The sequence below is a fragment of the Choloepus didactylus genome, chromosome 22 (genome assembly GCF_015220235.1).
Source record: "Choloepus didactylus isolate mChoDid1 chromosome 22, mChoDid1.pri, whole genome shotgun sequence".
Taxonomy (NCBI): domain Eukaryota; kingdom Metazoa; phylum Chordata; class Mammalia; order Pilosa; family Megalonychidae; genus Choloepus; species Choloepus didactylus.
Genome location: NC_051328.1, coordinates 26,424,069 through 26,439,291, shown reverse-complemented (window position 1 = coordinate 26,439,291; position 15,223 = coordinate 26,424,069). Strand labels below are relative to the sequence as shown.

Genomic DNA, 15,223 nt, shown 5'->3' with positions numbered 1-15,223 from the left:
GCTACCTTCCTTTCAAACAAACTTGCTTTCAGTAAAGACCAGAAAGTGAAGGGAAAGAAGTTTGTAATCATTTACTGAGCTTCTACTTGTCCTCTCTTGTGCTGGATACTTGAGAGAGAGCCATAAGATTTAAGACAGCCAGATTCTCAAGAAGTTTACAAATAGGTTGGGGAAACCAACTAACATATGTCTCAGTGCCCCAACAGAGGCGACAGGCATTCAGGACAAAGATACAGTGAGTGGCTGCAAGAGCTGGAGAAAGCTTTCTAGAAAACGAGGGCTGTGTCACCAAAGCTTAAAGGATAGACAGGAAATACGCTATTCCTTAAAGCCTGATTAAAAAAAAAAAAAAAAAAAAAAAAAGGCATTTCCAACAGGGCCGAAAGCCTATCTCAGCAATGTGGAATGTGTGCAACCAAATCGCAATGAAACAAGCCCTTAAAGTGACATCTGCTGGATTAATTAGCTGTGTAATTAGTCTCCCCTTGGTGGATCTGGGCTTTGTCGCTGCTGTCTGAAACTTCCCCAGGTGAGATTTTATTCCAAATGCCATGCTCCAAGAGGAATGACGAGCAGACCACACAAAGAGGAAAAGTGCCCGTGTCTGTGGGGGAGAGGAGAGTGAGGGTGCATTCAGGGTACGGTTAAGGTCCTTTTGGGGCTAGAATTCAGAGAGGATGAGTCAGTGGCTCACCACCTCACAACAACCTACAAATGGCCAAGTCTGTACACTGAATAAACCCAAAACACCAACGGCTCAGACCTGATGGTTATCACAGGAAGATAAAGAGATGGAAAGAGTAGGGTATGGATTCAAAGTTACATGCGGTGAGAATGGGCGAAGGACAGAACTGTCCCTGGAAAAGCCGTGGGGTCTTCCCACACTGGCAGCTGTGAACATCGGTAATGAGCAAGAACCCAGTCAGGGCAAGAAAAAGACAAAAATGGTCAGAGCATACATAAGCCAAGAAACAGAAAGTGAAAAAGCACATATGTGCAGATGTCTCTGGCTGAATCGTTGCCCACAATGCTTTTTAAACCACAGCAGGCTACAGAGTCATGCTTGCTGACTAATGTCTAGGACAGTGAGGAAATCTCTAAAAGAGCCTAGGAATACTTCCCAAACACTCCCTATCTTTATTTTAGAAAAAGAAGGGGGTAGTGGTAGAGGGGCAGGCACAGCAGATTTAGAAAAATTACACCAAAAACCATCCTGGAGCAGGGAACTCCTTGGCTGGTGGTGGTCCTCTGGGAGAAGGGGGTGTCCTCTAACCCCCCACACACACACACACACAGCACAGAATGCCTTAAATGGTGAGAAAACATCTGGCGCTGTCCAGAGAACCTTCTTGGGCCCATGACAGTCAATAGCTCATAAAGAGTCTGGAATATGAAGTATTTGCTTCAAATGAACCCTTCAACAGGTTCTAAACTTAGATTCTGCTAGGACAATCTCTACCATAGACAAAGTCAGACCCTTTCTTGATCTTCAGGAGCAAAGACGTCTCATCTGCAGGACCTCAGCAGTGACACATGCTCCCTCCCAAGCCCCTTGGAAGGGCCACAGGGTCCTGGGGAGCAAACACCAAACTCTGAGACCATCATTCCCAACGCTCCAAAGCCCTGAAATGCACATGTCTATCTGTCAATCTATCTACCTACCTACCTACCTAGCCAGCTATCTGAAATGAATTGAGTAAAGTCTGTATGTGTGCACCAAGACTGTGCAACCAGCCAGCTACTTGATGATACCTGGGCTCCTGTGACAACTGAGAAGGAGTGGAATCTTGAATGACTCCAGGGCTTTTCAAACAGGGTAAAAACCTTTGGCTGGAAAAAGGTAAAAGGGAAGTAAAGGCGTACCAGAAAATAAATTCCAGTCCCACACAAGTATGGCTCATTTGCCCCAAGCTTTTAGAAAAATAATCATCTCCTATTTCAGACCCATACTTGATAACTTACTTATCCCCCCACCCCCCGTCCTTCAGACGGAACAAAATTTCTCAAGAAAGAGAAACATGGAAAACAAGCAAAAAACATGCAGGGGCTGAGGATCCACATTACAGAAAGTGGATACTGGAGGCAAAACACCTTCCCAGTACATGCCACTAACAAACAGTTCCCTAAACAAAGTAGATTTTTAAGTAACATGGTACAGAATCATTAGCCTGAGTCAACACAAAATCCTACTCCAGTGCTCGGCACAAAATCGGCACTCAGTAAATGCTGTTGACTCAGGAAGAATTCTCTTTCTGTTTGTCTCCCAGAGACCACAGAGGGGAGTGGTCTGGGAGATCCGTGGCCCCATCCGCTCGGCTCCCAAGGGCTGGAGCTGAGCCAACCGGAGGAGAGCAAATCAAGAGGAGAAGGTTCTGGGGCGTCTTCCATCCTGGAACCCCTGATCCCTGGGCCCGGTCTTCGGCCTCATTCTAAGGGATATGACAACAAGGACTACCTGAGCTGACAGGTGTCACCCAGGAAAGCCTACAGAGGTCGGCGTAGAAGTGGTCACAAAGAAACGGCAATCCCCAAGAAGGCGCTGATGGCCACAGAGCCAGAAGACAGGCACAAAGGGGCAGGGCACGGTGAGGCAGCCCCCCAGCAATCCCAGCACCCAGGCCGCTGCCAATGAACTGCTGGTAAAACTGCTGACCTAAGCGGCCAGGTGTGCTTCGGTGGACCCTCATCCTGGGCCTGGGAACCTGCCCCGCTAATGAACAGGTTACACATCAAACACTATCAGTAGATAAACATTTCTCACTGTCTAACTGGTTTGCCTTTCACAGCATGAGGACGTAAGCCCTAGAGAAAGTTCCCTAATTGTTCCTGATGTTGCATCCCAATTCAAATCTGCTTTCTGCATTTCCTGTTAGTGCCATATACACCCTACGCTCTTGGGGTCTTCAGTGCATAATACCCCATGCTCAGCACCGGTAATTTTTATGGCTACACATAAATAACAGCTGCAGAAGGAGACCCAAGTATCCCAAGTGTGAGCAAAAGCTGTCAAGGCATCCAACGAAACTGAACTGCGGATCCTGATTCCGTCTCACTGTGGTCCACAGAAGCATTTCAATGAAAGAAAATAATGGAAAAATTATGGAAAACTGCATTTCAACAAATAGCACTGGAGAAAATTTCAAATTCCAGTATAGGAAAAGCGTTTTATTTAATGCAGAAAATGTGAAAATCTGATAGGACAGTTTTCTATAAATAACAAAAATTCAAAATCATCATTAGAAGCATTTGCAATTTTCTTCTTTTGTTGGGAAATGCTAAAGAAAAGAGGTTGTACAAACAAGGAAGCCACTTATCTCTCTTTATACTCCTATGGGGCCTTTTGGCAAGTCACTATGAAACAATTCCTTCATCATCTGGAGGGGCAGAGTTGCCAGAAAAAATACAGCATGCCCAGGGAAATGTGAATTTCAGACAAACAACAAATACTTTTTTAGTATAAATATGTCCCACGCAACATACTTACACCGAACACTTATTTGTTGTCTCCCTGAAATTCAGATTTAACTGGAAGCTTCAAATTTTTATTTGCTTAATCGACAACCCTACCCAGAACTCTATCCAGAAGATCACTCCTCAAGCATCTCCACTCTAGTATCACCGGTTTCAATAATCTCCATCATTTCTGTCAGCAGCAGATTTTCTGTTGTTAAAAAATCTTTAACTTTCATCCTACATCCTGGTTGTTTTTATTAAAGTATAAAATTATTCAATACTACCAAGGTGAATCTTCATAGGAGCAGTCTCACCCACTCTACCCTTAAATAGTATTTATAGCTTCAAGTTATGTTTAAAACAGAATAAAGGATATGGTTCAGGGGTATTATGTAATAATTTTAAAACTCTTGCCTTTTCCTGACAATGTTCCTGATGGTGCTTAATTGTTCCCTTACCATTTCCCTTTCAAAACAAACAAACAAAAAAAACAAACAAAAACCAAAGAACAAAATGAAACAAAACAAAAACACAGAAACACCTGTTGGAATTAAATATATTCAAATTTGATTTGCCTTTCAGGGTAAGTCTTCAGCAAGTTGAAAAGACTCAAAATTGTGTTCATACCTTTGTCCCATTGTATGGCGCAGCTTTCTGGCCAGACTGAGTTCACCTAGAGCAACTGTAACACAAGGAGTTATTCTGGAATGCAGAAGCAATGGAATAGTCACAGCTAAATTCTTCTAAGGGTTACAGACCACCCCTTAGACAGCAGATGTCATTCATGCAAAAAATTCCTCAAGTGTTACTTACTCCTCTAGGGGGAAGGTACACAGAGTCTGAGATTCTTCTCTCACAAGAAGTCTAGGGCTTTTAGCTTGACGATTTGGGGGGCTTTCATGTATTGTAACAAACTGGTGGCTATTAGATTTTATGAAATTAGGCTGAGGAGGAAGGGGTCCGCGGCAGGGGCTGTAGCATGCCTTTCTTGGAACCCAAAAGGAGACTTTTAACAAGTACCCAAAGAGAGTTGTAATGCTGATACGGAGATACAGTCATGAAAACTACATGCTATCTGAGCAACAATTTCTTCAGAAAAGGGAACTTCAGCCACTTTCAGAATTTGTTCCCTACCCCCTTTTCCAAAATAAACGGAGAGAGCCACAGTCTACCTTAAGAAACAGTAAAAAAAGAAAAAAAAAAAAAAAAAACTTTTCTAGTCCTCACCTTTCCTAGAAACTCCCTCATCGCAGTGAATTTGATGAAGGCAATCGATCCAAGAAATTTCACTCCGGTAAATACGCTGAAGACGAACAGGAAAATGTGAGGAAACAAACTTCATCGAGACTTCAAATGCCTTGACAAGAAAACTCTTTTTTTGTTCCCTCTTCTTGCTCTTCAGTGCTTTTGACAAACACTACTCTGTATACAAGTTCCGACTGATCTAAATTTACAATGTATTCACAAGATACTCCATGATATTTAAAGGACAAGGGATGATAAACATGGCTTTTCACATTAGTTAGGATTAGTTAGGAAATGACGGTTATTTAAGAAATTGTTGGACAATTAATCACCCAAATTGAAAGCACTGAAGAAAATATTGATGATGTAGTTGCCAACCTGCCTAGGTTTGAATACAGACTCCAACACTCTCCGGATTATAACCTGTAACATCTCTGTGCCTTGGTTTCCCCATTTGAAAAGAGGCTTAATAAAGACTAAACCAGTTAACCTATGTAAAGCAAGTAGAATAGCACCTGGCTTGTGATAAATGCTATGTAGGTGTTAGTTTGTATTTTATAATCTTGGCAAAGAGCAACTGTCCCTGGGAAAAGAAAAAAGTAAAGGCATAAAGAAAAACATTGACAGATCACACACCATACAAGTGAAAAGTTACATGTCAAAATGCACCACAAGCAAAGTTAAAAATGAGCAAAAGACTGGGAGAAACTACTGTAACATCCATAACACACAAAGGATCACTGGCCCCAGTAAACCAAGAGCTCTTGCAAATCAGTCAGAAGAAGAAACAAAGCAAGACAAACAAAGGATAGGCTATAAACAGGAGTGCTGCTGAGGAAATAAATACAGATGGCCAATAATTGCACAAAAAGATGCTTAACCTATCTAATCACTAAAGAGATCCACATCAGAACAATTTTTCCAATCAGACTGATGAAAAGAGAAAAATAACATTTGTACTGGGCCACTGGGTGGGGGTTTGAACATCACCAAATGTTGGGGGAATGAAAGGAAGGGCCATTAGAAAGCACTGTACCTATCAACATTTTGCAAGTACAAACCCTGGGACCCAGCAATCCCACCTCCTCAAACAGCACACGATTAAAGGATATATGTGCACATCTGTTCCCTACATCACTGTAAGAAATATCAACACATTGCAAACAACCTAAATGTACATCAAAAAGGGACAGGTTAGTAAATTATGGCATATTCTTTTTTGGGGAACACTACACAGTCATAAAAAAGAGTGAACTAGATCTCTATGCACTGAGCTGAAAGGATTTCAATAATAAACAGTTATAAGAAGAAAAACAAACTGAAAGCAGAGCATGTGTCTATATGTAAAGCTGTTTTAAGGGATGGACAGCTGTGTAGGAGTGTACACACACATATACACACATATTTCTATCTGTATAAAAATAGAGAAAATGCCCAAAAGAATATAAACTAAATGTAACAGTGGTTGCTTCTGGATAGCAAATCTGGAGAAGAAGAAAAGAACTTGCACTTAAAAAAAAATGTTGAAAATACTTAAGGGTATGAGAAAGGCACAGGGATAAAACTGTATACACGTAATATTCCAATTTTGTAAAATGCCTATGTTAGATGAAAAAAGAAGGAAATCATATATTGCTGTGAGGTAGGGTTATGGCTGATATTTATTTTCTTTTACACTTCCCTGAATTTCTCAAATTTTTCTACTCTAAACACATATTACTCACATTACTTTTACCATGAAAAATAAGGAACCCACATTTTATTACTAGCTTACATATGAGGTAAACATGAACTGCTAACCTTGCAAGAAATAATTAAGAATACAATATTACTCTAAAAGGATCTGATCAGTTCTTTACTGTCCACAAAAAGGATTTAAGGGGAGAAAATGAAATAAAAATACGAAAAACACTTAGAAAAAAGAGTAAATAAAAATGCTTTGGCTAATGGTTGTAAGACTGGTTTTCAACAGGTGGCATGCTTGGTATGGGAATTTTTTTTTTAAATAGGCACAGAGCCATCTTGACAAAGCTTGTGCCTAATGCCAATGAGCTCAGCTGAATGTACATGTTGTGTGAAAATAATACACATTTGGGGGATTCAGATGAAGGCGAGTGGACCAGTTCCAGAGTGAGAGGAGGGCAAGAAAAGCTGTTGTGTAGTGAGGTGCCAACATTTCATACCACACAATGTTGGCCATACGTCGGCCGTACATTCCTGCCAGCAGCGATGGATAAAGTTTGGTCCCGGCATGAACTTTCCCCTCAAAAAAACTTTGGCCTTTTGATCTTCCTAGAGTCCCCATTGAAGTTAACTTGTGGCCAGAGGGACTTCCAGAGCCCGTGTGGGCATCTAGGCACTAACCCATCTGGGTCCGTGGGCAGGGACCCAGCCCAGCCCCACGGTCCCTACATCTTGGGAGCCCCAGCCATCAACTTGGGGTAAATGAACTTCCAACCCCCAGCTGCTCCAGAACAAGGGCACATGGGCTAAATGTGCTGAAATTTACCAAAACATCTGGCCTTTCACACCTTCTAAATCAACTACAGGAAGCATTCCCCTCCTTTCATACGTTGATTGAAAGTACAAGGTAGGGGGAGAAGAAGGTAGAAATATGCACTTAGAAATTTTTTTTTCTTAAGTCTGCTTAATGAGAAAACAAGGTTTGAGGAAACTGGTTCCCAAATCCAAATGTAAACCAGATGACGTGTGAGCCACTGCTTCAAAGACAGAGCCACCCCAGGGTGGAGAGGACAGGGAGGGCAGGGATGGCGACTCCACTCATGAGCAGAGTTCTGCTTTGTGCCTTCAAAGGTAAAGGCAGCCAGGGACCACTTACTGGCATAACGCAAACAGCTGTCTTCCTAAGAACCCCCTCTCCCAAGGGCACTCATAAAGTAGCACGAAGGATGCCGATCTCAAACCAAACCTTTGTCTAACGTCTCTGATCTGCCCAGCCACCATTCTACCTCCCAGCTGGGAAACTGGGCCCTCATGAGTTTCCCATGCATCACTGAAAGAACTGAGAAGATGGATTTTAAATTAATGCAGAGTTTGATGGAGGGCTTCTTATACACTGCACCATCCTAATAAGATGGCAAGAGTGAAAAATCCACTAGGTAGAGAATTTGGGTACTTTTGTTTTGGTTTTAATAAATTGGTACCTCCTACTTTAAGCAAAGTAGAGTTGGCTTAGATAATGGTTTCTCACCTCCCATTAGCCCAGCTTGCCCAAGGCAGCTCACATGTGGCCCAGACCCGACACCCTTCTTTGTGTATAATTTAAGATTAATATGAAACCTTTGGTCTTGGCCCAATCAAAGGCACTTCATTCAGCTGGGAACTGTTTGAGTAATAGATTCTGGTGGGGTCTAAGTCTATCTGCTAAAGTTGATGGCTTTCCTTTCAATGACTCTCAGGTGAAGAAAAACATCAAAGTGAAAACCAGATTCTAATAGTTGGCAGGTGTGCCCTGATATCCAACTGCCCTCTCTGCACTGCTCTTCCCCCAACAGAAAACACTACAAATTTCACACCAAAATAACAGGGAAGGCAAGACAAACACAGAAGGGCTCACACAAGCCCTGAGTCCCTACATTCTAGCATCAGGATTGAACCTAGCCATGGAAAGAGCTGATCATAGACACCATTAGACGTGTGAGAACTGGCTGCTCCCCTAATGAAGATAAGCAAGAACACCCCACGGTGGGGCCAGGGTGCAGGCCTCTGAAAGAGTAGTCATGGACTTACACAGGAAAGCAGAAATATGTCTTGGAGCTCAGCCCTGATAAGAGACAAGTATCTTGTCCACAGCACACTTCCATTCTGGCTCAGGTGCATCACTAAGGAAAGAAATCAAGAGCCCAGCCTCTACGCTCCACTGGAGCCTCTGTCCTTTCTGCTGAGTCAATCAGAGTGACCGGTAATGGCAGGACATATGGACACGTGGCCACTGGTGGCTGGACCACAGCAGTCACAAAAAAAAACAAAACAATAACTGAAAAAAACCACATCCAAAGAATTCAACCATGCACCCTTTGCAGAAGTAACCTGGGGGTCCAGGAAAGAGGAAATAGTGCTTTCATAAAATGCTCTGCACTCTCCAGACTTCCTTCACTCCACTCTACTCCCGAGGCATGGGAAGGAAGAATACATCCAACAGTATCTTAATTTTAAAACTACCATCACACAATAATCAAAACTAGACAATTCCAGGCAACCGAGAAAATATCACCAATGTTGCGCAGATTAGGACAAGTCTTGTGACCAGATTAGCAAGGATCTCACCTTTCAGGAAGTTCAGTCCTAAATGCAGGGACACATGCCCCAGCATTTATGACATCAAGAGAAATTACTCAGGACCCATGTGAAGACTGATGACAAAACAGGAAGCGACACCGTGGCTTGCATCTCCTGAGACTGCCACTCTGTCTCCTCCGATATGACAAAGAGGGGGAGGGTGCAGGTTCAGTCGAAAGAGGGGGACAGGAGACCCGTTAGGAAGCCAAATGCATCCAGGCCACTTCAGCAGGTAAACAGAAGTGAAAGCAACTTTGGGGAGCCTACGTGACCAATAATTAGTAATTTACAAGGGAATTGGGAGGGGGGTGGAGGGGCGGGGAAGGGGCCAAGTAAGGAAGTGAGTGTGAGAAGTCCAGTGCCCTCCCCGGCTCAGCAGCATCTGCAGCGGGGTTCTCCAGCAGACAGTAAAGAACTCGATTACATCCAGTTAACTGTGCTCTAAACTGATTATGCATGTGCTGAGCTAATGGATTACATTAGCAAGAGGAAAAATAACATGCAATCAATCTCCATTTACTACAGGCCACACCAGGGCCTAGAGAAAAATGGATTCTCAAGCCACCTCCAATCCCCACCCCAAATCCTCGGAAAAAGGACTAATGAAACCCTCTGTGAGAGCCCCCCTCGGTGGCAAAAGAAGTTTATCTTAATCACACCAAGGGACTAAAGGCGTGAGGCAACCATGGGCGTGATAATGCCGTCTCCAAGTCACCAGACATCGGTGGGAGAGCCCCTGCCCCCTGCCACAAAGCCACAGCAAGCACAGGAACATTTGTTAGGCGAGGCTAATGAGACCAGACGAATGACCTTCGGCTCCTGATGTAAGGAATTCTACCCTGAAGTCTAGGGGCCTCATCACCCCGGGGATTTGTCTGCCAAACCCGCTATTTCAGCACTTCCTCTACAGGCGTTGGATCCCACATTCTACCCTACATTCTACAACTCTTAGTACCCTTCTACCTTCCCCCATTTTTTTTTTTTAATTGATGAGACAATTAAGGCCCGGAAGGGTTAGTGCCCCAAGCTAGCAGTTTGGAGGCATAAACACAAATTGTGCCCCTCCCAGCTGACTCTCCAGTGCGCCCTGTGGACGTGGCTTGGTGGTCACAAAAAGGCTCTTCTCAGCGAACCCTCCAAGTTCCTGGCCCTTCAGAAGCAAAACCAAACGCCTTACTCATTCTCTGGCCTTACTCATTCTCTGGCCACATCGAGAAGGCACATCTCATTCTCTGGCCACATCGAGAAGGCAGCAAGAGTTACTCACCAGCATGTGCATTTTTTACCTAAAGGGCTTTTTTCCTGGATGGAAGAGGCAGACTTCACGCCATCTCCGGACTACTTTCACCAAAGGCACACCACCTTCAGTGGCCAGGTGGAGCCCTCTGTGCTGACTTTACTCAGTTGGTTCTTTTAGAAAACCTGTTTCTCCGCTGGTTTTCCACCAGGTGTTCTTGACCATATCAGCACCATCCTGTGGCCAGTTAAGATCTCCAGTTTAAACTGACTGAAAAGAGCCTTTTCTTTCCAGGGGGCATAGACCTGAACCCCATCCACTGAGGTCCTTGCTCGCTTGAGCTAAGGGGGGGTTGGCTGCGTGATGTCCAGGGCTCCCTCACTGCACCACTCCAGCCCACCCAAAGCTGGAGCCAGCAGTCAACTCCCACCACTCATTCCCACTGTCCCCTCCTTTCTCTTAAATAGCTTCTCATCGATGTTATGTCCAAGCCACAGGCCTCCTGCCATCCTGAGAATGGTCAATTGTAAAGTGAATTACAGTTCTCAAGCTGGGCAGAGACCAATCTGGGGAAACAATCAGAAGACTTCCCTACTTGGAGTCTCCATTTGAAATCACGATGAGTAGAAACGGGAGGAAACTGGTTCAGGGTCAGTGGGAACTAAACACTCATTGGCCCAAAGATACAGGAAAGAGGAGCGACTGAGACTAAAAGAGAGGAAAATGGGGAAAGTGAGCGAGGGAGTGGAAGGTATGTTGAATGAGGCTGCCTAGATTTATGGCAATTTTTACCTGAGTGTTCATACTAAAGCCATTATGGGATGATTAGAGAAAAAGGTGAGGCTTTAAGTCCAGTGAAAATCAATAGAAACGTCTGGAGCAATTCTGCCGTGCAAGTGAAAAGACTATTTACAGTATCCAGAGCACTTCCCCCTCTGTTACTGTCTAGGGAGTTGGGAGAAGAACTGGTGGGTTAGAAAGAAGGAGTAGAAAGGAAGGATGGGGAGAAAGGATAGAGGGAGAAGAGGAAGAGAAAGATGGGAGTAGCTCAGAACAAGAGAGAAGATGTGGAGAAGAGAATGGGCACATGGAACACAGGAAGTGAAAAAAAAAAAAAAAACAAAGGGCGGACAAAGCCCCGTTCCCTGGCCCTATTTTTCCCTGCCGCATTTATCACCTTCTAGCACACTACATAATTTGTTCATTATGTTCATCATCCATCTCCCGCCATAAGAATGGAAGCTCTATGAAGTCAGGGATTTCTTGTTTTTCTATTTTGTGCAATGATGTAGCCACATGCCCAAAATGGTGCCTGGGGTATACAGCAGAAGTTCAACATATATCTGTCGAATAAATGTTTGACTGAACTACTCCAGGGGCACCCAGGAGAGAAGAAAAAGGAAAAAAAGGAATAAAGAGATGGAAAAGAAGAGCAGAAAGAGTGAAGGAGCGAGGGAAAACATAGGAGCACGAGGGTACATAAACGTTGGAGTGAGAGAAATAGCAATTGCGAATAAGAAAACAAAGTCAGCTGGAGATCCAGTCAAGGGGTGAGGAAAACAACATGGCAGGATCAGGCTGCTCTAAATAAAAACTGCCCCACAAAATGGGACACCCAGAAGGAGACCCTGAAGTTACGAGTTGAACCCTGCCACCACAATTCAGCTGCATGAACAAGCACAGGCCAACTCCCCTTCCGGCACCAGGTCACCCTTCCGTAACCCGGACATCCTCTCCAGTCCTCCCCCATCTTCCACCTGGGCCCCGAGGAGCAGCTCTTACCTTGTACAACTTGAGGCTGGCCTCATGCCTGGAGTTGACCGTGTGCAGCCGCAGCTTCTCCAAGCTGTTGGTGTAGTAGTCACAGGCGTTGCACTTGAGGTGGACGGGGTTGCCGATAGCCACGCACTTGAGCCGCCACTCATTGGCTTTGCCACCCTCCTTGATGTGGGCCACCAGCTGGTACTTCTGCACATGCTTGTCCGTCTTGCAGTGCAGCTGGAAGTTGGCCTTGAGCTGGGTGTTGTAGCGGCAGAGCTTGCACTGGTACGAGTCCCCCCTCACGGCCTTCCACTCATCCTCCAGGAGGCTGCGCTCCACGTTCATGTGCAGCCCCAGCACGTCCAGGTTGTCCGTGGTGAACTTGTTGCAGACGGCGCACTGAAAGAGCTTCAGCGATGGGTCGTTGGTCTGGATGAAGCTCTCGCCCAGGTTCATCAGCTCCTCGGACACCAGCTGCCCGCCCCCGAGCCGCATGTCTAGGGGGATCTCACCGCCCACTGCGGGGAAGGAGAGAGGAAGAGTGTCAGGGGCCAAGCTTGCAGCCGCGGCCAGAACTGAGGCACCAGCCAGCCCTCCACCAACCTCGGCCCGGGTTCAAGGAGAACAAGATCCCACTTCACGTTCCGCAAGGTGCTACTAGGTGGAAAAAATTATTTTAAAAAGCCAACTTGATGTGTTTGGATCTTTTCTACTGACTTTCTGAGATGTGTGGAAGGCTTTACATTCACTGATTTTTTTTAGGAAAAGAACACCCAGAAAAGGTAAGGAATCACAACCTCTTGGACATTTCAACTCAGCCCCTCGCTCAGATCGGAGAAAAGGCAAAAATAAACAGCATCGAGTGGCTATGATAGAATATGAAAACCCAGACCCAAAAAGTTGGAAACAGGTTATAGCTGCAATCTAAGATACCAAGTTGTTAGGGAGAATTAGAATTAGACCCAGAATCAAGCTAAAGCAGTGCCGTCCAACTGCTGTGATGTGGTGATGGAAATGTTCTGTATCTACACTGTCCAACACAGATGTCACCAGCTATGTGTGGCTATTGGACACTTGAAAGGTGGCTCATGCAACTCAGAAACCAGATCTCTATTTATTTTAATTTTTTTAAATTAATTTAGATTTAAAAGGCTGCATATGGCTAGCAGCTCCGGTATTCAACTAGGATATGGGGAATGACCTCTCTGCTCCTCGCCACACCTCGCTGGGTGATCATCTCCCTGGCCGTCATCGCTGGCTTCTCGGCCAGCCCCTCCCAAGTCCCCCCCGCCGTGCCACCATCTTTTCCCCTTTCTGGCCCCAACACTGCACGACATGGAGCTCTATGAGAGCACGTATCGCATGCTTCTTTGTCGTACAGTCAGCCACATACAGAGCCGAATGCGGGTCAGTGTTCCCTGCCAGTGAAATTAGCTAGGATGAAATTGGTTAGGCCTTCACCTCACTGAACCTCTAAAGAGTGTCTGGCCCTCAGCACAGAGGCTCAAATGTTTGCTGTGCCATACAAGGGTCAAAAGGAGACAAACTTTTATGCACTCAGGAAGCTGATGGAGATGGGGAGGGAAATGCCAGGGTCAGTTGATGGTATAGAAAAAAAATGTGAGTCAAGTCTGCCCTCCCTCTCTGGACCCCCCACCCCCATTCTTTTTCAGTCTACCCCTGAGTAAGCCAGAAACGGACTCCCGTTCACTAACGGTAAATTAATCCAGCAAGCTCTTATTGCTATCAGGTGAAAGGCTTGGAAAGAGTGGCCTCTTCTCCATTACCTAGAAGTGTACAGTCAAGCAGAAAGCTGAGCATCAGTTTCTATTTTTTGCCTCTCTCCTAAATACATGCATATATGCACTTCAGCTCTTACATCTGCCACACTCCCCAACTGATATTTAAACTTGACCTTTCACATGTGGTTGGGCTGAGGATTTCTTGTTTCATTTTTGTTGTTTTTCTTTTCGATGACTGATTAAAATCCGAGTTAGTGGCTAATCAAAGAAAAGATTTTTTTTTAATGATTTTCTTATTTATGCTACATTAAGTGAGAAGATCAGTGCAGCCTCTATTCAATGGACCTGCTGTGTTTGAAGTTTGTGGACAGTCTAGCAAAACCACAGAAATCTTTTTGCACATGCATTCCAGATTTAGGAGACTTTCTACTTGCCATCTCTTTCTTGCAATCTGCCCTGGTGGGAAGAGCCACCAACGTGACTTTCTTTTTAGGACAAGAGAGAGAAGGCGGGGGGTGGGGGGAGAACAATGAGAAGCTCCATCCCTTAATAGGGACGCGGGCCAGGCAACTTTCATGAAACATACACGTGTTCAGTCAAAGATGACACTGCCCAGAGGGTAAGACAAGGAGCAAACATATATTTGTTTCTGATGCTGACCACCCGAAGCATCAAATCTTCTCCACTTTAAAAATTTAACCTGTGTGCATCAATATCACTCTAAAGAGAAATTCAGCTATCACTTACTACACACCGGGCTGAAAATTAGAAGTCTTCGCGACAACCAGAGGAAATAAGTCCCTATTCCCATTCCAAGCTCTTAAAATGAAATGCAAATCAAAGGCAGAAGCAGAGGAGCAGTGAAATTAGTTAGGATGACAGGCAAGGCAAAACTCCCTTCAAAAACTATACCTTGGAGCAACAAACCCAGGGCCTAGGATTCTAGGAACTAATTCAGCCCCCAAGGGCAGAGGAAGCTCACCCAATTCACAGGCAGTTACGAGCAGAGCACCCTAAGTTAAGAAGTGAGTCCTCACTCTCCGACCATGGATACACGGTCTTGTAAAGGAGAGGACCCACGTCTCCCCACACGTACCCACCATTAACACAGGAAATTTACATCCCAGTATATAAGCTCACATGCAAGCATATCCTCAACGAGGCATGTGGACCAAAGGACCCGTTCTAGAAAGAAAGGCAGAAGCCTTGCACAGGGTCCCGTGGCTGGCTGGTACTTGGGAAATATGCAGATGCCCCTACAAGCCCCTTCTGCAGTGCTGCACTGAACTACAGCGTCTCGGGGGATGTTTGGAAGGATATTCTTAGGGCCCCAAGTCTAATATCCTGTCTACAAATGTGCCGGATTCAACCAGACCAGACTAAGAGGTGCCGCCCCCCTCTTAAAGGCCTCCACACAATCCGTGTCTGAATACTCCCATAAGAGAAAGCTCTGTCAAAGAAAGCATGAGAATAATAACTTTGTAGG

The 15,223-nt window shown here is 44.9% G+C and overlaps 1 protein-coding gene across 3 annotated transcripts in view; it reads right to left on the bottom strand.

Moving 5' to 3' along the window:
• The window catches only part of ZFHX3 (zinc finger homeobox 3), a 281,010-nt gene that overhangs the window by 146,364 nt on the left and 119,423 nt on the right, over nt 1-15,223 (bottom strand). For all 3 annotated transcript variants that reach the window (XM_037815539.1, XM_037815540.1, XM_037815541.1), the window contains one exon: nt 12,017-12,513. In XM_037815539.1, the coding sequence (XP_037671467.1) occupies nt 12,017-12,513 (497 nt within the window). The remainder of the gene's footprint in view (nt 1-12,016; nt 12,514-15,223) is intronic.